Source organism: Aspergillus steynii (assembly GCF_002849105.1).
Source record: "Aspergillus steynii IBT 23096 chromosome Unknown P170scaffold_7, whole genome shotgun sequence".
NCBI classification, from domain to species: domain Eukaryota; kingdom Fungi; phylum Ascomycota; class Eurotiomycetes; order Eurotiales; family Aspergillaceae; genus Aspergillus; species Aspergillus steynii.
The window spans coordinates 963,042-983,720 of record NW_020194404.1 but is presented as its reverse complement, the minus strand read 5'-3'; the positions used below and the strand labels follow the sequence as shown (position 1 = coordinate 983,720).

At 51.3% G+C, this 20,679-nt stretch overlaps 8 protein-coding genes across 8 annotated transcripts; 4 read left to right on the top strand and 4 right to left on the bottom strand.

Moving 5' to 3' along the window:
* Window positions 1-273: 273 nt before the first annotated feature.
* On the bottom strand, window positions 274-1,103 carry P170DRAFT_389658 (uncharacterized protein). Its single transcript, XM_024845871.1, has 2 exons — window positions 938-1,103; window positions 274-856 (listed from the first exon to the last, which is right to left on the bottom strand). Exons 1-2 carry the CDS (start codon window positions 938-940, stop codon window positions 386-388), a joined length of 474 nt encoding a protein of 157 aa, XP_024700937.1. The 5' UTR covers window positions 941-1,103; the 3' UTR covers window positions 274-385.
* An 89-nt stretch (window positions 1,104-1,192) lies between these two features.
* Window positions 1,193-1,825, top strand: P170DRAFT_478587 (uncharacterized protein; the record flags this gene model as incomplete). The annotated part of the gene is made up of 2 exons (XM_024853576.1): window positions 1,193-1,610; window positions 1,668-1,825. 2 exons carry the CDS (start codon window positions 1,193-1,195, stop codon window positions 1,823-1,825), a joined length of 576 nt encoding a protein of 191 aa, XP_024700936.1.
* Window positions 1,826-3,921: 2,096 nt separating this feature from the next.
* Window positions 3,922-6,765, top strand: P170DRAFT_478586 (cyclic nucleotide-binding domain protein; the record flags this gene model as incomplete). The annotated part of the gene is made up of 2 exons (XM_024853575.1): window positions 3,922-6,336; window positions 6,421-6,765. 2 exons carry the CDS (start codon window positions 3,922-3,924, stop codon window positions 6,763-6,765), a joined length of 2,760 nt encoding a protein of 919 aa, XP_024700935.1.
* Window positions 6,766-8,147: 1,382 nt separating this feature from the next.
* P170DRAFT_478585 (putative C6 finger domain protein) lies at window positions 8,148-11,320 on the top strand (the record flags this gene model as incomplete). The annotated part of the gene is made up of 3 exons (XM_024853574.1): window positions 8,148-9,266; window positions 9,325-9,591; window positions 9,665-11,320. The coding sequence occupies 3 exons, from the start codon at window positions 8,148-8,150 to the stop codon at window positions 11,318-11,320; spliced, it is 3,042 nt and encodes a 1,013-aa protein (XP_024700934.1).
* Window positions 11,321-11,756: 436 nt separating this feature from the next.
* Window positions 11,757-14,514, bottom strand: slx4. Its single transcript, XM_024847002.1, has one exon. It carries the CDS (start codon window positions 14,390-14,392, stop codon window positions 11,888-11,890), a length of 2,505 nt encoding a protein of 834 aa, XP_024700933.1. The 5' UTR covers window positions 14,393-14,514; the 3' UTR covers window positions 11,757-11,887.
* A 168-nt stretch (window positions 14,515-14,682) lies between these two features.
* On the bottom strand, window positions 14,683-15,850 carry P170DRAFT_414020 (EKC/KEOPS complex subunit CGI121/TPRKB). Its single transcript, XM_024847001.1, has 3 exons — window positions 15,640-15,850; window positions 15,451-15,573; window positions 14,683-15,395 (listed from the first exon to the last, which is right to left on the bottom strand). The coding sequence occupies exons 1-3, from the start codon at window positions 15,796-15,798 to the stop codon at window positions 15,081-15,083; spliced, it is 597 nt and encodes a 198-aa protein (XP_024700932.1). The 5' UTR covers window positions 15,799-15,850; the 3' UTR covers window positions 14,683-15,080.
* A 190-nt stretch (window positions 15,851-16,040) lies between these two features.
* Window positions 16,041-17,567, top strand: P170DRAFT_439372 (Bax Inhibitor family protein). The gene is made up of 2 exons (XM_024849822.1): window positions 16,041-16,598; window positions 16,676-17,567. Exons 1-2 carry the CDS (start codon window positions 16,069-16,071, stop codon window positions 17,157-17,159), a joined length of 1,014 nt encoding a protein of 337 aa, XP_024700931.1. The 5' UTR covers window positions 16,041-16,068; the 3' UTR covers window positions 17,160-17,567.
* A 209-nt stretch (window positions 17,568-17,776) lies between these two features.
* On the bottom strand, window positions 17,777-19,406 carry P170DRAFT_478581 (alpha-amylase; the record flags this gene model as incomplete). The annotated part of the gene is made up of 2 exons (XM_024853573.1): window positions 17,777-18,451; window positions 18,516-19,406. The coding sequence occupies 2 exons, from the start codon at window positions 19,404-19,406 to the stop codon at window positions 17,777-17,779; spliced, it is 1,566 nt and encodes a 521-aa protein (XP_024700930.1).
* Window positions 19,407-20,679: the final 1,273 nt, after the last annotated feature.

Here is a 20,679-nt window from a genome sequence, read left to right as displayed (position 1 = left end):
GTTGATAGACCTGCCTTACCGTAGAAAGCAGCTTGACATTGGCTACGGAGTATTGAGCTTGAAATTACCTACGAGATCTGCAGAACTGCCTGAGGCCGCCATGGTGGCGCCTCAGACCATCTGGTAAGGAGGTACTCTGGAGGGTACGGAGTAGGCATCTGGACCGCTGGCATCCACCCAAATTTGTATATGAGAAAATTGACAGACTGTCTCGCTGAGGATGCCTCGATTCGACTTTGCTCACGGAGTCTCCGAAGCACAAACACATATCATGAAAACCACTCTAGGTCATTCAAGTTATCTGCCCTATAAACAAAAATGTACGTAAACGCCGTCATCAAAACCCACATATAAGCCTTGCGCCGAGTATGTACACCTGTCCATTTCAGTTCACTTCTTCTTCCTCGTCGAGACTAGGAAGCACAACATCCCATCCGGGATCTTCAAGTTCCAGCGCGATATCATCATCCGCCCCGCCGTTCTCCTTGGGTTTTTGGAATCGGAAAGCAATAGATTGTCCATTGCGTAGTTTAGCCGACTGAAGAGTTAGGGAGCTGGCTGCCTTCTTCCCAGCGCCTCGCCTTGGGGTCTCGCCATCGTCGAACTCTGACATGTCAGACTCCAGCTTCGTCCAGCCCTTTTCCAGATCATTTTTGTCCACCGCCACTCCAAACTCGATGTCCGAGGGATCTTCAGGAACCGGGTCGCCGTTGATATCCTCAAGTTTGCGAGATTGAAGAGCTTTGAGGAGCGTCGCTTTGACGGAGGCGATTGATTCGGAAGGCGGGAGCACGAGAAGCACGGTCGTTTTGTGCTTTTTGAACAAGAGCGTCCAGCTCAAAGGGTCAACCTGCGACTGTTGAGACATGTGTTAGGGAAAAGATTCCACCTATGATGAGAAATGATAACGGAGGTCAAAAGAATAATTAAAACGTACCATCTTGTAGACTTAGTCTGGTGGTTGGTCGCCGAGCTTTGGCGGGTCCTCGGAGCTTTTGAAGAGTTCCGGCAGTCGGGGAGAATTTGGAGCGTCGCAGCGTGACCTCACTTCCCCCAAACGCAACGGCAAACAAACAGCCCCAAGGGACCCCGATCAACACCAGCAAGTAGCTTTCGCTACAATCGATTCCGTCTTTCTTTATTCGGCTTGAATATATTTACCTGCACGACATCAGTCCACCAATCGCCCACAATGGCCTCCCAGCAGCCGCCGAGCGCTGTTGACCCGGAATCACCGACACCGCAGGACAAACCGAGGTTCGGTTTGAAGCCGGATCAACGCCTGCCATACATCGCCTTGGCTACATTTGGTACGGGTATGGGCATCGGTGCCTTCCACGGGAGTCAGACGGCCTCCTATCGCTTTCGCGCCGAAAATGCGCACCGTTTCCCGACGACGAATAAAGGATGGTTCCTGTATCATAAGGATAAAAGCAACCTGCGCTTGGTGACGGCAGTCAAGGAGGGATTTAAGATGGGAGCCAAGCTGGGTGCAGGTGCTCTTGCGTTCGGGTTCTTTGAAGAAACGGTGGACAAGGCCCGAAATGACCGCGATTTCTTGTCTACGGTCACGGCTGGATTGACATTCTCGGGTATTTACAGTGTATTAGGTGGGTGCTCTGAATGCCTCTTGTCGTGTATCTGCTAAACGAAAATCTTCCATTTAGCCCGACATGATGTTTACACGGCTGCGCGTACCGCGAAGTTCGGCTTGAAGTTCGGTCTGGCGTATGGCTTGCTGCAGGACCTTCTCGAGACCTTGAAGGGCAAGCAGCCCAAATACGTGGACTTCATATTAGGAGATCGCCTATTCAAGAAGGAATAAATAGGAGGATTGAGCAGATTGTTGCCTTTCCGCCGATCATGAAGTCACGCCACAAATCCCGCGAGATCTAGTATGCCGCTACGTGTGTACTAGTGTTGAGAAGACAGCCCAATGCTAGACTCGGCGTAGTATAGGAGATATCTTGACTTGATGAGTTATACTATACATAACTCCATCACGACCGGTTCCCGTTCCCTGGAAGCAAACATAGCTTCTCGACATGACGCCTCTCCACTACATCTACTACGACCTCAGCTACTTTCATGCCTGAATACCGAGAACCCTGAGGCCAAGTTGAGAACCTTGAAGCTCAAGCGAGAAATCACCCCAGCGGAGCACGATCTTGAAAGATACCGACAATGCGCTTCATGAGGATGGTTGTTACCACCCGTACCTCGTTTGTCGGCGATATGTTAAGATAGACGAACACCGTTCACGGCCCTAGAGTTGGCAGATTGGCATTGAAGCTAGGAAGGAGATCGGAAGGCTCTTGGGGACCTCAGGAGGAGTCACTAAAGAATAAATACCGACACTACAGCCATTAGTTAGCTGGGCAGGGGCTGTTTGGTCGTTTGTAAGAATTTAATCTACTTTTTAGGTTTATCCCAAGCTACCTAGTCAGACTAGCCCCCGCATACAGTCTTCTACTTCGTTGCAAATGCGAACTGCGTAGTTCTGGGTGTCGTGCATTCCAGTGTGCCCGGTCCTCCATCGCACAGACGGGACTTTTTGACATCTGCCAGCGGAAGGTGGCCCCTGCGGATCTTCGCTGCCGTCCTCAATCCACCACGGCAGGACGATGCGATGGGATCTCGATGAAAATCGACGATTTCTGGCCACAAAGGACACAGAAAGCAAGTGGGACCCGTGAGCTGCAGGCTAAGCATCTTCTCAAGCAGTGTTCATGGGTGCTCCCCTCGTGGTTTATTTTTCATCTTCTTTCTCATCGCGAGAACGACCTTGAGGCCTGCTCGGAATGTGTAAAGCACGCCATACGCGAAATTCCGTGGCAGCGTCAACCAGGAATTCCAAACTCCCACGGCCATAGGGCTTATGCATGGCCTAACAGGACCACTGCAGCTGCAGTCAATCAAGCATCCACCCCTCATATCTCGGCTATGGGCACTCTGTGACCTGACGATCTCTGGCATCGCTGATCAATCAGCCTGGCGAGCTAACCAACTAGTCCGAACTGGTCAGTCAGCACCGTACTGTACGCATGTACCACTTGCGGAATTCTTATGCCTCCCTTCACTTCGGCTTTCTCTTTCTCACTCTCTCTCTCGTTACCCGCCCCCCGATCCTTGCTCTCGGCGTCGCATGCTTCACGGTTGAGGACGACCGCAATTGATGGGCACGAGAGAGCCTCGGGGAACCCACGGGGTTGATTAATCTTGATTATTCCCAACAGAAGATATCTCTTATTGCAGACCGCCGTTGTTTCGTCGGATTTCGCTGCTGCCGAGTTTCCCACCAAAACAACCCCACTAAAACCAGGGTTCTGATCCTATCACGAGAGGAGGGGTTTTTATTTTCTTTCTTCCTTTTTTTTTTCTTTCGCTGCTTCATTGATTTCCTCAGACGAGGGAGAACGAAGGCAACCGCTTGGCCCTGGTCGAATCGACAATAATCTCCTAGCGGTGAAAGCGTGAGAAAGTGATAGGCTGACTAACTGACTTGCCGGTGGAGCTCGACCGCATTATTTGACGTTGGTGATCCCCGCTTTCATTATTCTGGCTGCTGCTGCTGCGAAGCTTCCCTCCTGCTCTCCGACTGACTCGCTAATAACCATGGTCGTTCTTAGCGACTCCTCGACGGTGACTCTGGCATTCCGACTTTCGCTTCATCTTCGTTTCTCCAATCGCACGCCTCGCTCTCATATGCTTGTCCGCTACTGATAGCTCCCCCGCGCCGCCTGGGTTGGAAATGCCTCTCTGAAGCTCCCGTGATCCAATTCTCGTCGACGTCATCGGCCCATTGACTTCCCAATTATATGCTACCACTGAAAGAAAAATCCCTTTTCCTCCCGTGCTTATAATCCCATACTCCTCCTGTCTGATTTCCCCACCAGCCTATTTCCCCTCTATACTCACATCATGCGACGACATGGCAGGGCCAGTGGAGGTTCCACCAAGGCCGTCACACCCGTCTCCGACACCGTCTCGCTGATCCATTCGTTTGATTCCGTGACGAATCCGAATCGCCCCGTACGTCCCTCGCCGCTAGCATCCTCGAATATCCAGGCATTGCCGCTGGACCTGGTCGACCGACTGCGCTCCTTCCCGCTCTTCCAGTCTACCCCGGAATCTTTCTTGTTCGCTGTCGGCCAACACCTTCGCCCGCAGCTCCATGCCGCCAACGATTATATATTGACCGAGGGCGATGATGCCAAAGCGATATACTGGCTGGTGCGAGGTGCGGTGTCGGTGACCTCCCGCGATGGCGAGAGTATATATGCAGAGCTTGAATCGGGCGCCTTTTTCGGCGAGATTGGCGTCCTGATGGATCGTCCGCGGACGGCCACCATAGTTGCCCGCACGCGATGCCTATTGGTGGTGCTGACAAAGGAAGACTTCAGGAATATTCTCCCTCGCTTCCCTACGGTTGAGCAGGCCATCCGCGAAGAAGCTCAGGAACGGTTGATGATCCTTGAAAAGAAGAAGAAAGAGACGTCCGCGCCCGCGGCAGACATTGACGAACCGGCTCGCCGGGGGTCAAAGCGACTGAGAGACACCTTCATTAGAGACATGTCACTTACAGAGCGTGATGGCTCGACTCTGAAGTCGGTGAACAAGAAACGCAAGTCTCCAAGCCCCGGATTGGCCGACGGGTCGTCGAGTGCATTAGCAAATGGACTAGTCAGTGTCCGGCTTCTGCTCAAGGAGTTACCCCTGTTCTCCGGTCTCCCGCCGGACATCCTGCACTTCTTGGGCCTGAATGTGCAGCCGCGATCATATCCTCCCTTCACCGATATAATTAAGCAGGATTCCCAGGGCCGAGAAATCTATTTCATTGTTCGCGGTGAGGTGGAAGTCCTGTCTGAATGCGCCAAGCCTCAAAATTCCCACTCCCTGCCCAGCACCATCGAGCAGCCCGGGTTCGAAGTCAAGGCCCGGTTGAAACAGGGTCAATATTTTGGGGAGGTGGTGAGCCTTTCACTAGCCCCTCGTCGAACGGCAACGGTGCGCTCGATCAATGCGGTCGAGTGCTTGATGATTAGCGGCGACGTCTTGACGGAATTGTGGGAGAAATGTCCCCAGGATGTTCGACAGCAAGTGGAGCAGACCGCCAAAGAAAGACTCGATTCAGCGGCCGATGGCGATATTGTAATGTCCGAAGCCGGGGATGTCGCAAAGCCTATGGGCGACGGGTATCCGCAAGTCGGCGGTCCGCGTCGACAGTCGATGCCGCCAATGCTTACGCTGACGGAGACGGAACTGGATGCCCCCCTGAAGCCGAATGGCATTGACGAGCAGGCCGTCTTGCGACCATCTGATCCCGACCCTTTTCTTAATGTTGGCCTGGACAAAGTCCGACTTCGCAGTCGACGAGGTTCCGTTGCCCCGCTGACACCTGAGGAGGTCTCTGGGGAACAGCAACGACCATCGCCTCCATCGGAGCCGCGGTCTGCGAGTTCATCTTTTCTCACACTCCCGGAGGCAGCCATATCAACACCCAAGACTCAACGGGAACCCCAGAAAGACAATCGCGGAATTCTTCCTGACAACATTCTCCTGACTATATTCCACAACCTAGAGCTCCACCATCTCCTTCGCATTCGTGCTGTATCCCTCCACTGGTCAGAGATCTTGAGCAAGTCAACTGAGCTGCTTCACCATTTGGACCTGAACATATATAATCGATGCGTGACTGACGACGTTCTTGTCAAAATAATTTGTCCATTTGTCGGAAGCAGACCTCGTTATGTCAACATTAGCAACTGCTTTCATATAACCGATGAAGGATTCAATAAGTTGGTTAATACATGCGGCTCCAATGTTGTTGCATGGAAGATGAAGAGTGTGTGGGACGTGACAGCGTCGTCCATCCTTGAAATGGCTAGCAAGGCGAACGGGCTACAGGAAGTTGATTTAAGCAACTGTCGCAAAGTAGGAGACACCTTGCTAGCTCGAATCTTGGGATGGTTCGTGCCTGGTCAGCACAAAGTCAGCGAAGATTCGGGGAAAACAGGAAAGGCCATCCTGAAGCCTACTATGCTCACGGCTGCGGGCACTGTATACGGCTGTCCCAAGTTGAAAAAGTTGACATTATCATACTGCAAACATGTCACCGATCGATCGATGCATCATATCGCGTCTCATGCTGCTTCGCGCATTGAAGAGATGGACCTGACGCGCTGTACAACGATCACGGACCAGGGGTTTCAATTCTGGGGGAACACGCAATTTACCAATCTGCGAAGACTTTGTCTGGCGGACTGCACATATTTGACCGATCAAGCTATTGTTTACTTGACCAATTCCGCTAAACAGCTGCAGGAATTGGACCTGGTAAGGCTATCTGATTACCCGTCTCTTTTCATTTGTTTATTGGCGGGGAGTTGTAAGCTAACGCAAATCATTCGTCATGAACAGTCTTTTTGTTGTGCGTTGTCTGATACCGCAACCGAGGTTTTGGCGCTTCAGTGCTCTCAATTGACCTATTTGAACATGTCTTTCTGCGGTTCCGCAATCTCCGATCCGTCATTGCGCAGTATTGGTCTCCATCTTCTTCATCTGAAACGATTGTCCGTGCGTGGCTGCGTTCGAGTTACCGGCGCCGGCGTTGAGGCTGTTGCCGACGGCTGTAACCAGCTGGAATCCTTCGATGTCAGCCAGTGCAAAAACCTCTTACCTTGGCTTGAGGATGAAGGGCCTTCCAGATATGAAGGCAACATCAATTTCGAAACGGTTGCACAGAATGGGAGAGTGTTTCGGTGATTCATCCTGGGGGTCTTCCCTGTGACATGAGTTTTGATTTGCTCCGGCTTTGACCACTCAACCTAGTTAAGGAGTTTTCCCGGCATATCAAATTGCTGTTCCTCCCTCCTATCTCCCCACCGTCTTCCCGCCATTTTCCTTGCTTGTGTGAACCCGGTGCGCCGTGATACTCTCGCCTTGGAAAATGTACTTCGCATCATCCAGGGTACGATTTCTGGCCCCGGTATGTGCTAATGTGCTATATAGAGATATGGAGCATGTCCATTTCTCATGTCTTTTATTTGTCTCTTAATCTTTCTGACATCTCCTATTTTTTGGGATGGTCTTTAAATTTCTAACGGCGGTACAGGAGCTATGGCTATGGGCATGGAAGGAGTTGACATGGAAGGGAAAGCATCAGGCAGCATATATCTGTTCAAAGGATCGGTCTGTTAATATTCACACTGCATGCCGGAGCAAATGGATGGTTTCGGAATGCCCTTCTGTATCTTAGACCTTTTATACTTCTCCGTCTCTGTCTTTATTTTTGGTCTTGCGGGACGACTGGAGATACATCTGAATAGAACGACCGCATATTCCTCATAATTTTTGGATTGGAAGCTCGTTGGATGTGGGATTCGAACGGAATCCCAGGCCTTTGTCCTAGTATGATATCAGTATTTTCCCTAACCCTTTGCTGGGTCGTCATTACTAACTAGTCTTTGAGCAATCGCTTTGCGTTAGATGGACGGGTAACTAGGTAAGTCTCGTTCTGTTTTTCATCTTCTCATCCAATATAAAAGATAGTTAGCGTTGACGGATAGATAGGACAAAGGTCATTGATATAACAAAGCACCATGGTGACTGGTAGTCACCACAACTCCCGCCTGGTCATGACAAGGGCACAAGGGCTCATCTTTGATGCACTGTTTTCTTTATACGCATTATTAGAAAGACAACAGGCATTGTGCATAACAATGCTGCCTTGTTTTCCTACGAGATCATCTCGTGCAGTCTCTGCGCTTTGATCCCATTGTATTCACTGTCCAGTGCTTTGTTGGTTCTGCCAATCGCTTTGAGAGAGGGACCTACTACTGGGGACTGCCGGTAGGTTTACTGGAAGGTCCCTCGAAGAAGATAAATAGCGAGGGAAGCCCACGGTATGTTCCGGTTGGCAGATATACCATTTGCAGCGACATCGCCCTCCAACCACCAGTATATAATAGCCTCAACGGATCGTTCCAACAGGCGTGGAAGGAAAGGAGGAACAACTATCTCAAGTACGCTCTCTGCTTTCCATCTACTTTGTTTCGTTTCATCGCAGCTCAGCTTAACTTTGAGTACCCTTTGCACCCTATCTCAATCCTATCTTTTACTGTTTACTACTGCATCCTCCATTCAACATGTCCTCCAAGCGCAAGGCAGACGACGCTAACCTTGACGAAGACCAGCCCCGTCGAATCACCAGGCGCAATGCAGGAACTGCCAATAAGACTCTACCAGGGCAGGCTTCTGCAGTGGTCCCAGAAGATGACCCTGTATTGATTCTTCTAAATTCTGCCCCAGTTCCTGAAGCCAATGCCCCAGTTCCTCAACCCATTACCCAAGTCCCCCAATTCTCCACCCAAGCCACCCAAGCCTCTGCAGCAGTTCCCCAAGTCTCCGTATCAGTCCCCCAGACCTCTGCACCGGCTCGCAAGACCAAGGCTGCAGAGATCGAGGATGGGACTGTTCCTGACGAGGAGGCTGCTCGACCGACCAAAAGGGCCAGAGGCAATGGTCCCCCAGTTCCTACGAAGACAACCAGAGGTTCTACGCGCGTCAACCCCGAGTCTCAAGCGAAGAAGAACTCGGAGAAGTTCAGAAGCGAGTCCCCAGCTGCCAAGACTACCCAGGAGGCTATTCCTACGGCCATTCCTGGTAGCAGTGCTGACTGCCCTTTGGAGCTGGATGATACCGACGATGGGAACCAGGGTGCGAATGTGAACCAAGAAGTGGGAGATCCACTCTTTGAGGAGGGAGATCCACTCTTTGGGGAGGATGATCAACTCTTTGGGGAGGGAGAGGAGCAGCAGGGCGGTGGAGAAGAGGATACCAAGAGGGAGCAGGATGAGCAAGGGGAACTCCAGGGAGAGGAAGACAGGCAAGACGAACCTCAGGGAGAGGGGGGTGAGGCTGATGAGCAGCAGAGACTGGGTGATGAGGTTGAAGAAGAGGAAGAGGAAGAGGAAGAGGAACGGCCGAAAGGCAAAAAGAAGAAGGCCAAAACGGCGAGCCAGAAAGCCAAGAAGAACCCGGGACACACACGGACTCGCAGAAGAGCAGACCAACCCGAAGCGGATCATTCGGCCATTATACGGAAGAGGTGGCGGGACGATAGTGAAAAAGACGCACGGAATCTCGCGGAGTGGGAAGAGAGGTGTCGACAATGGCGCGAGCAGGGCATAGACCCTGACAATGACAAAGAGTATAAAAGGTTGAAACCGAAAATGCGGACGGGGCAAGCGTGTGATCGCTGCGTAGTAAGTCGATTCAATGGATCTCTTGGATCTCTGCGAGAGATGTACTAACGGGTGATAGAACCTCCGGCAACCATGCAGCAAGGATGCCGACTCCTGTCGCAGGTGCCGAGAGAAAGGATTTGAATGCTTCATGACGGATAAGAACACGGGCGTCACGAATAAACGAGGCGCAATCCGGGAAGGACGAGAGGAAATCCAACAGCTGAGGCAGCAGCTGGCGGAGAGTGAAGAGGAGGTGAGGCGACGAATTGCGGTCATCAATCAGCAGCGGGCCCTCATCCAACAGTACGGCGTCGTCTCACGCATTTCCGTGCCCGAAATGCAGGTAAGTGCTTGCTACATAACTCCCCTTTCATCTCATGCCCTTGTTTCAAACAGCTAACCATCTGCTCCTCTAGGCCAGGTTCATGACTCGCAATCCACCGGTTCCATATGCCAATTACAACGGACTGAATATGCCAGGCAGCGTGCCGGTGTTCGACCAGACGATGCCCGGTGGTTTGATGATGGATCCGTCAACGCAGTACCCCATGCCCATGGGTCCAGGACCTGTCCGGCAGGGCCAGGTAGGCAATGGCGGGTATATGAACCCGCCTGCAAACATGACTGGCCCTGCAAACAGGAACCGTCCTCCCATGGGTCGTTTGCCTCAGGATATGGCTATGCCGGGGCCCTATCAAATGGGCCCCGCCCCAAATATGGGCCCTCCCCAATATAACCCCCATATGCTCAATCCCTACGGCGTGGCACAGTACCGTCAGCTGAACCAGCAGCCTGGCGGTCTTAACATGTTCCAGGGGGATATGACGCATTTGGGGTACCAGGTGCCCCAGCAAGCCATGCCACCCCGGCGGAATATGCAGCCTCAGCCGACCATGCAGGCTCCTATTCCGAGCGAAGACAGAACCGGGGCTACTGCGCATGGCTTGTCAGAGGGCACAGGGCCCAGTCAATTCCCGCCCACAAATGTGGGTAATAATTTCGAGCTCCCTCCGGATGATTACAGCAATGCCCCCGGGTTTGAAGACAACAACCCGATGGAGGCTGCTGATATCCGGAGAGATAGCGCTGTTTCCAGGAACGCCTTTGACGAATTCCTCGATGAAACGGTATACGCCCAGCCGGACGACGCTGAGCCCTTGGCCCCTGCACCGCAACGGCCGGCCAGGAGCCAGCGTTCTTCGGTTGGCGCTATTCATCCGCCATCGTACAACGTCGACAGCACCGGCGCGGTGTACGAGGAATTCCCACCGGCGCAGCCTCCTCTCCCCTCTGTCCCTAGCACGGCTTATCCCAACCGCCTGAGCGTTTCGGGACCCGTCCAGCCAGCCGGAGCTGCTGCGGCCAACGTCGAATATTCCGCTCAGCCCATGACGGCTAGTCTGCAGCCCCCCACTAATATCGCAGGCGTCAATGACCAAAGCACTCTGCCCCCGGTCGAATCGACCCAGGAAGCAGGCGGAGTGCAGGTCAACGACCTCGATATCGCGCGAGAGATGGCGCAGCTAGCAGCCATGCGGAATCAAGACACCCAAGCAGCTCAGGCCGCCGTCCAGTCCGCTCCCCCTGCTCCTGTTCAGCCTCGTCCTGAAACCCAGAGTCAGACCCAGACCCAGGATCCTCCCCCCCCTCAGAACCAGAACCCATCTCCCCCCGAAGACGACGGGATCATTGATTTGCACCCCCTGCGGGAAGGCGAGATGGAGGAACTGTGGGGGCTCGCCTGCGTGCCTGATAACCTTGAGGACGTCTTTCTGGGTGAGCCCAGCTACAACGACGAGGCTTGGAGGGAGTTCATCGGGTTGTCCAACCAAGCCAACCCGAACCCGACAACTGCCCCCGGTGAACCCGAGAGCAACGCGGCGTCCAGCGGGCAGGAGAGTGCCGAGCAGCCGGCGGAACCAACGGATGGGGAGATCCAGCGTCCTCCGGGGGTCCAGCAACTCATCGACCTCCACGACGACTTCAATACCCCCTTGTTTCCTGGGGTTGAAGTCCCCCCCGCCGATGAGAATGTGGGAGACGACGGCCTTGACGACCTCTTTGAGGAGTGAGGTCGAGTGTATTTATGGTTTGTATATAACTTAGAGGGCGTTGGGTATATTGGCCTTAATGGATGGGGTTTGGGTTCGGTTCGGTTTGATTCGATGTACTTTTGTTTGCATTGCGTTGGAGTTTCGGCCTAGAGACAGCGTCGGGGATTTCTTGGTTTTGTAAGATGGCGTCTCGGAGTTTCATGTTGTTTCTGTTTTCTTGATAGACTGGGTATAGATATGAACTGGTTTCATTTACTCATCTTGTATTCTCTGGTAAATCATTCGTGTAAGCGGTGATGGTAAGTGGTACTTTCATTTTATTTTCAGAGTGAAGGGAAATGAATCATGGGATATAGTCTAGCAAAATCAAACAAGGTTTAATCCACAATCAATGGGTATTCGCAAAAATAATATAATGTCTTACCGGTTATATTCAACCGAAGTCCTTCCATAAGCTCCAACTCCTATTTCCCATTCCACAAGACATCCAACCCGAAACCAAAAAAATATTCAACACCGTCCCAATCATAGAGTATAAGAAATAGACAATACATATAAAAGACCGAGAAAAAAGACGAACCAAAATCATCGATAGCAGCAACATATACTCCGATTTTCGCACCACTGCCGCACAAACCCAGCCCCGACTTCTCTGTCCTCGGACACGAGAGCCAAGCCCTCTGTATTCAGCCAGCCCGTGAAGTCCTCTAGGATGATAGGATCATACAGCAGCATTTTCTCGTGCCAGGTGAGATGATTGGGAGGACGACTAGAGGCATGGGATTGAGATTGTGCACGGACAGCCTTGGTTATCTGGCTGGCTAGATCAGGAGGCGCTATTGATTTGGGGGCTTGTGATGCAGGGAGATGTTTTGTAGTGTTGCGAGGTGGAGCCGATGGAGTCGGTGACATAGGGAGAGTTTGTCTGTCTTCGGTGATATGGCGGGAGAATCGGCTCAGGAGTCGGCTGGGAGAGGGAGTGGCCTCGTCTTCTGAGTCTTGGATTTCCTCTATGTCGGCGAAGGAACGCATGGATGATGTCGGCTGAGTTGGTTCAGACCGAGAAGTGGCTTTCTTGGTGGCCTTGGAGAGTGAGGTAGATGCATCGGTTTTCGATTTCGTCGTGGATTTGGATGACTTGCTTGTTTGGACCTTTGCTTTTGTGGTCGTCGCTTGAGAGGCACCGGTAGCTTTGCGTGTACCTTTACCCTTTGTCTGGGGCTGGGATGGCGCTGTCGGTGGCTCAGAAGGTCTATTATCCCACTTCGTTTCATCATTCAAGCTCTGACAAGTACCGTGTTGAGAATCCCAGCACTTCTCAAGCAACTCAATCATTTTCTTGCGGTTTCTGACCGCTTTGAACCCATAGGATGCCACCTGCTTGGATAATTCGGCATCTGTAAATCCGGTATATTGGGGCTTTTGAAGAGATTCCGCAGGCTGATGAGTTGTCTCCTTGGTTTTGCTTTTGTGTGTGTTTGTATCCTGGTTTGCTACCGGTGGCAGCTCTTTATCCAAAGGTGCTGTATTTTTAGGCTCAGATGCTCCATGGTGGCTCGAGAAATCATCCGAAACATTAGAATTTATGCTCTGTTTATCTTTTGAAACAGCTTTGGGTTTTTTGTTACTGATAGACGATATTTTAGGGAAAGCAGGCGAGTCGGATAGATCGATAACATCGACATGAGCCAATGACCCCTCGGAATCTCTCGCCGCAACGGACCACAAATTTCTCGGGGCCTTAAAGCGTGAGACTGTGGAGGTAGACGATGGTCCTAACTGTGAGTCTGGAGCCAAACTAGACGTCGACGCGGCTGTTATACTCTTCTCTGATTCAAGAATTGCTGCTTGCGTTTCTCTTAATAAGGTTGGCGAGTCTTCTCGTTGCAGCTGACTGCAGGTCCCAAATACGAGATCTTGGTCATCAAGGGACTTGGCGGCTGCTTCAGGGGAAAGAACGATGAATTCTGGTTCCTGAGGTTTTGATTTGCCTTTCCCTTTCGATTTTGTGCTTTTAGTTTGAACAGGAGTGGAGTCCTTCCCGGAGGCCCCCAAAAGGCCTGAAGAGTCCGCGAGATCATGGTTGTATTGGGCCGTCACACGAGCTGTAAGCGTGGTAAGCTTTTTGGGCTTTGGCTGCTTTCTCTTTTTATGCCCAGGTGCTTTAGAAGACTGCTTTTCTTCGGTAGACGGCTTCTCGTTGTCGGGACTTCTCTGTCTCGATTCAGGATTGCACACAGAATCAACAAGTTCGATTCGTCTCCGCTTTGTGATGAATCCATCCTCAGGAATCACAGAGTTGAGTTGGGGAATCGAGGAGCCTCCGCTGAAATTGTAATCCGCTAACAAAGAACTGAACTTGTTCGAGATACTGTCGCCCACACCTTCGACCTTGCCGGTCTCGACGGCCCGTTTCATCGTATCTTTGGTCGGAGTCCAATCCATCCTCCGTTTTGTCGCTGCTTCCAGTTGCAGGCCTTCCTTCTCCCAGTCGATCGGATTCTCGGCGGTCTCTCCCGATGGAGATTTAGGAGTCGATGGGCATTTGGTTTTCGCATCGGACTCTTTTGGTTGAACATTTCCGGCCTTCGCAACCCTCCCCGACAGTGTTTTATTATCTGTAGGAGCCTTCGTGCTTGGTCTTCCGCGCTTTTTTGGTCCTTCCGTTGATTTTGTCTTTGTAACCCTGGGCCTTTTTGGCGCGGATTCTTTCTTATTCTGATCCGAGGCTGATGTTGCTGGACTGTCTTGCGCCTTGCTCGCGGCCTTTCCTCGCCCTCGTTTCGGTTTGTTCACAGTCGTAGGTTCTGTTCCTCCCACATCAGGACTTTCTGAGCTTGTGGGTTTCTCATTTGGCGCATTCTTTCCCCGGGTATTTGGCCGTTTATTGCTTTGGTTGTCGGTGCTGAAGAACCGGGATCGCGAAGGGGGTCGGAACAACTCTGACGGTGATACCACAGACGGCGGCGATGATCCTGGCGGGGAGATTCCAAACAGTTTCTCCGGATCGTAAGCCGGACGCGCTGGAGTGTGAGAAGGAGGCTGCTCAGGCGAGGAATCAAGGATGATGACGTCTGCCGCGGCGCTCATGGTGGCTAGCGCGTAGCGATGCAGCAACGCTAAGGACGTTTAGAGGGCGAGCATGGATGATGAATGATGGCGATAATATAAATCGAGCTCTCTGACACGTCTTCCCCTGTTGTCAAATCTCAGCTAATTTCGGCGGGAAAATTACGGATGAAGGATGAAGATTCACGCCGATTCTTGGCAAAGTTGTCGGGTTACCGGATTCGGACGTGTCAAACAGTGGGCAGGGCAACCGATGGCATTTCGTCTGACATGTCTCCCAAGTCGCTCATCGATATTTAATTAGAGTATCCAACAAAGTATGATTTCTAAATCTTTCTTCTATTCCATATTCTGGGGTATATCACATGAATTGGGTCGTAATTGAGAGCCCACGATCGTGACGCCTGATCGTTTAGTCATAAGCACAGCGGCGTAAGACTTGCGCCTTCCCAAGCACATTGACCACGCTTATATCAAACGTTGACGACTGTGTAGAAAGAGATGCCGCGAAGCCCCCGTGATTGTTGCATATCTGTCACCATGTTTGGCCTCCCCAGGAACACATCGCCGAGGAAGCCTGTGACAAGAGAGTTGGACAGTTCTAAGCCAACTGTGGGACGTGATTCCTGCAAAGACCATGACGGAATTTAGTGTCACTGCGCCGGCTCAAAACGCCTTGATGATGTTACTATCGATGCAGCGGTCAAAATCAAGTCGCTCCCCGCAACGCGATGGCAGCCAGCACCGAAAGTTCAAGTCGTTTCATTTGATCGTCCTGGACACCGTTGACTTGGTTCCCTGGGGTAGTATTCAATGCTCCCAGCTTGTATGCCTTCTTGATTTTCGCGACATCGGCGATCTGAGACAATGTCTCGTCGTCAAATGGTACCATAGAGCCTTCGATGTGCTGCGATAGATGCGCTGCTACTGCGTCGTGTGTGGCACTTGAGTCCACAGCAATCTTAACCACAAGTAGGTCCTTTGTCGAGTCCGTGATACCGAATTTGCGGAATGAGTCGGCGATCTATGCGCGATTAGCTTAGAAACAGAATCAATCGGTCTACAACCCAGGAACACACATTAGTGGTGGGGTTCAAAGAGAACACAGTCTCGGAATGCACATTGCGAGACTTTAGCCGGTCATTCAAGTAGTCATTTACTGCTCTGAAAACGGCCGAAAGAGCATGCGTTTTGGATAGGACCTGTCCTTGGCGGTTAAAACCATCTCATTGATTCTACATCGAATTGACTGCACAAATGCTCCATACCATGCTTGCATCGACGAAGGCATATTCAAATTCCGCATTTCCCGAGATGAGCTGCTGTCGCAAAAAGGGCGCATTCTTCAGATCCCGGTACAAGGCTACATGCACCGGTAGCGAGGATGGAAGATGGGGGAGCTGGATCGTTTCCAATGACGCAGACATGATGGCAAGAATTTCCAAGCAAGACTGACTCAAATTCGGCAGATGCGAGAAGGACGTCGAAAGAACGACCGGAGATATCGCAACGCCGGTCTTTTCCCCTCCCCCGCCAAACTTATCGCCGACGCCAAGTGAGTCAGCACCGCCACGTGACTGCACTTCTCGAACTTTCGGGCGCCCGTAGCGGACCAGCGCGGACTGATATCACAGCCCTTAAATCCAGCCTGCCGTGAACCCTTCGTCATCACGCTTGGATTCATCTCCATCGCAATCATGGCTTTCTTCCTACGGCGCCCTTTTGCCGTTCCGACGGCTCTTCGTCAAGCAGCACCTAAAGCTGCGAACAACGCTCGATTCATCCACAACTCTCCCTTCAAGCCTCAGTCCAAGCCCGTCGGCTCGGCCTCGTCCTCGATCTTCGCGAAGTCCAGACAGTCCTTCCAGAATGCTTTCCGTCGCACATACATGCAGCCTTCCTACAACGCCTATGGCGGTGGCAACGTTACCCAAAAGCTGCTCTACGGAGCCGCTATTGTTGGTGGAACTGTCCTGGCGACGAACTTCATCTTCAACCGTGAGACGAGAGAGGATGGCGGCATGCCTCCGTACGAACGAAGCTACCTGAACGACACTTTCTTGCACACTGGACTCGGACTTGGTATCATTGGTATCGCTGCTAGAGCTTTGCACATGAACGGATGGTCGTACCGTCTGATGGCCATGAACCCTTGGGCCGTCGTTGGTCTCGGTCTGGTTGGCAGCATCGGAACTATGTATGGCACTATGTACACTTCTCCCGACAAGTGAGTATTCCATCTCTATTCCATCCTAATCCATCGATTCCATCAGTCAAAGAACCAAATACTAACAAGCCATCTAGCTACGTGATGAAGTATGGTCTCTGGGCTGGTTTCAACCTCACCCAGGCTGCGCTTCTTTCGCCCCTGATGTTCATGCACCCCGCTCTGCTCGCCCGCGCTGGTCTCTACACCGTCGGAATGATGGGATCGATTGCTTTCGTCGGTGCCACCGCTAAGCAGGAGAAGTACCTGTACCTCGGCGCTCCCCTCCTCGCCGGTGTCACTATCGTTGCTCTGTCCGGTCTTGCTCCTCTCGTCATCCCCGCCACCGCCACCCGTACCCTGATGTGGTCCGAGAAGATCTGGCTGTACGGTGGTCTCGCTGTCTTCGGTGGTTTCACTCTCTACGACGTCCAGAAGGTCCTGCACCACGCCCGCATGGCCGAGCGCGGTCTTGTCCGTCGTGACGTCGTCAACGAGAGCATCAGCCTCGAGTTGGACTTCATCAACATCTTCGTCCGTATGGTCCAGATCCTGGGCATGCAGCGCAACAACCGCAGGTAAATCATACCTGATCAAACGAATTAAATGTCCCTGAAGGACTTCCCGGGAACCGAACTACATCGGAAGAAATGTTGGTTCGATTCGATCGCTGGTCTGTGCAAGGCCAGTAAATAAAGATAATAAACCCTGGAGGAAAGTGGATATTGCATGCGTTCGCTTTATTTTGCCCGCATTTATTGGGTCTCCTATGTACTTATACTCATCGTGGCTTTTTTACCCCCCGGCTATGGTCCAATGCCATATGGTTGAAGCTTTTGCACCAAGCAGTGTCCTGTTTATTCCCTGCGCATAAATCACTAGTCGACTGCCCTCGGCTAGAGGCATGGCGGAGAAATCTGCTCGAGGATTCAGGCATTTGTTCGATAGGACTGGTTAATAGATCCACTCCACTCTTTAAATAAAAATGGCAAAAAAATCAAAATTTCTCTATTGGACTACCTGGTTATTAAGAAAGATGTAACTGTCTTAGGTGGAGGAAACGGAGCATAAAAATTGAAAGCTGAACAGACCGTGTCCTTGAAATATTACTATGTGCAACCAAAACTAGAATACTAAGTAGTAGATAACATCGAAGGAGTCCTCGAGAAGAAAACCAGAAAATACAACGACAGGCTGCGTCACAAACCAACCCACACCAGATAGACAAACACCGAGACCCAAATCGACAAAACAACCTGCCCACAGCCCGAAACAAGACTCCTCCCAGCCAGACTCGTCGGAGCAGAGAACTTCGAAACGGAATCGTTCAAAGGCTTCTTCTCAAAGTCATGATACGACACATTGGCGCGCTCATAGCCACAGAGCCCACTCCCGTGCATCAAGTTAGTCGGGTAGAGCACGCGCGGCTCGCCCTTGTCCATGTCGAGTCTGAGCTCGCCCATATCGTTGATGGTGTACGTTTTGCAGGTGAAGACGTCGATCACCACGAATGAAGGCTGGTACCCGTTCATCATGCGGACTGTGTATTCGCCACTCTGCGATCCCTGCGTGGACAGCACCATGACGACCTGTCGGCCTTCTCGGCCCTTGCGGAACCCCATCTCGCTGAGGCCCTTGTAGATCGGGTAGGTCTGGGTGTTGAGGTATTCCGGGTCGACGCGGGAGGCGTGCTTGCGGAGTCGGTTCAGCGTGGCAGTCGCTTTGTATAACGGGGCTTTGGTGTCGTAGCCGGAGAGCCAGAGGGCTTCGCGATTCTCGGGGTCGTGGCTCCCTGAGAAGTGCTGCTCCTGGCCTTGGTAGATGATGGGGATGCCGTCGAAGAGTAAGGTGAAGGTAAGAACGTTCTTAGCGAGCTGCGTGGTTGATGCTGTTAGGTTCGAGGTATGGGTAGAGTCAGAGGGGAGTGTGGTTGCTTACAGTCATGTCGTCTTTGTGGCTGGCGAATCGAGCAATGTCATGATTCTCCGAAAAAGAGGCCATTGCTGTTACATCAGGACAATTGTTCTTCATCACTTCCACTTGGTCCGGCAGTGAGCTTGTATTGCCTAGAGTGAAAGCGTCCAGGAGAGAATAATAGATGGGATAGTTCGGAAGGCTGGTCAGCTTGTCTTGATAGCCACAGATCCTTCTGACTGATCTGTCGAACACCTCGCCCGTTATAAATGTATTGGCTTCCTCTTGGAACACAGGGAGAAAGTCTGGAGTGATGTGCTTTGCCGCGTCGAGACGCAGCCCATCAATCGAATAGTTGGATATTGTCTCTTTGATCCACCCCAGCAGCATCGCTTGTACCTGCTTGTCTTCGGTCTTCAGGTCTGGAAGTGGCACAACATTATCTCCCGTCCAGCATTTCTGGGCAAGTGAGTAGTCATTGTAGTCCGTGATTTTGCAGTACGGGTGGAAATATTTCGCATCATTGAATGGGTTGAGATCGGAGTATTCGACATCAGCCGGGGAGCCTCCACTCCCTGTGATATAAGCCATATTGTTGATCACAGTGTCCATCATGAGATACATTCCGCGGTCGTGCAGAGCTTTGCTAAGATCAAGCAGATCCTGCTTTGTTCCGAAGTGCGAGTTCAGCGAGTACATGTCCTGAACCCAATAGCCATGGTAGGCTTCGCCATATGGCGCACGGCCTTCCACATTCTTGACGATAGGTGATATCATGACAGCATCAAACCCCATGTCTTGGATATAGTCAAGTTGATTTATCATTCCTCTCCAGGTTCCACCGCAATGCAGGCCCTGTGTCGTATTGCAGCCGTGAGATGTGGAACCATCAGTTCGCGCAAACCGATCTGTCATGGTCTGGTAGATAGACCTCGACTTCCAAGCTTTTGTGTCTGCTGCGTCACCAAGGGAGAACATATCCATAGCTAGAATGAAGCAAGCCCATTTTGACAACTGTATGAGGGGCATGGTATCAAGTCACTTTGCGAAATTAAGAGTCCTCGGCTCATATGATCATGATTTGCTTTATTGAAAGTGTGGCTCCGCTTGTCTGTGAGAGCGTAAGATAACTCACTAAAACAAAAGTAAGTAGAATGTTGAATTTAAAGAGTGTCGGATAGCAAGAAATCCCAAATGATTGATGGTACTCGTTCCAAAAGAACAATGCGAAAGTGAGCAAGAGGGAATATAAAGATGGTAGCCAAAACGTTGGGGTAAAACAAAAGGGCAATAATGAAAAAGGAACGAGCAGTCAGGCGCACGAGGGGCGATGCTAGAGCCCAAGGGGAAATCTTGGAGACTGTATAGTCGATGGCACTCCTTGACAAGGGACGACCCCTCTCTTCTATGCACCACAATATGGGATTTTACCCATCAGGACTTTCGATCATAGCGAAATTGCTTGCCTGCTGTACTGCAAATTTGATGCTGTTCTACTGCATGCATCATTCTTTCATAGACCTGAGATACTCCACGTTAATCTTAGAGACATAACGCAGGACTTGGTGTGTAGCGAGCTTGGAGATTAACTAGGTTGAATTCGGATAGATGAATATCTTTGAATATCCTTAAACAGAAGGGATAGATCATCCTGGTCCTGCCATCAGCAAACCTAATACCAAATGCTCGAGGGTGGCAGCGCCCTTTAGTATGAGCTCCTGTTCTACTATCAGGGCAGAAAGGCGCAACAACAGGTGGGCTAATTCTCCAGGGGAAAAGCATGGGACAGCTCCCCTTGCGCAAGGAGTGGATCATGAACATAACCTGGGAATCGAGGATATACGTCGACTTCGATGTCCAGTATCAAATACTCAACTAGAGCATTAATGGTGCACAAGTCGAACATTAGTAACCAACTGAGCGGCATTGCCATTATTCTCTCTTATCGTTCAACTTCAAAATAAATGAATTGGAATTCGAATGATACCAATCAAGGCGAGTCGAAGGGTGGGTGGATGCAAGGGAGAAGGGAGAAAAGCCGAGGGTTAAATCCACGGTGACATACACGATCAGGAGACTTACCGTTAACTTCGCGTTTCCCAAATTTGTATGCAATTTGGCAAAATAGAATCCAGTTCATATTCATAATCAACATGCTGGGAAATGAGGGAGTTATGATTTTTCATGC

Excerpts from the sequence above, each read along its gene's own strand:
- slx4 (XM_024847002.1), bottom strand. The coding sequence starts at position 14,392 with ATGAGCGCCGCGGCAGACGTCATCATCCTTGATTCCTCGCCTGAGCAG.
- P170DRAFT_414020 (XM_024847001.1), bottom strand. The coding sequence starts at position 15,798 with ATGTCTGCGTCATTGGAAACGATCCAGCTCCCCCATCTTCCATCCTCG. Across the intron at positions 15,574-15,639 it reads CCTTCGTCGATGCAAGCATG|GTCCTATCCAAAACGCATGC; the intron begins GTATGGAGCATT and ends CGCCAAGGACAG. Across the intron at positions 15,396-15,450 it reads CTTTGAACCCCACCACTAAT|ATCGCCGACTCATTCCGCAA; the intron begins GTGTGTTCCTGG and ends AATCGCGCATAG.
- P170DRAFT_439372 (XM_024849822.1), top strand. The coding sequence starts at position 16,069 with ATGGCTTTCTTCCTACGGCGCCCTTTTGCCGTTCCGACGGCTCTTCGT. Across the intron at positions 16,599-16,675 it reads ATGTACACTTCTCCCGACAA|CTACGTGATGAAGTATGGTC; the intron begins GTGAGTATTCCA and ends CAAGCCATCTAG.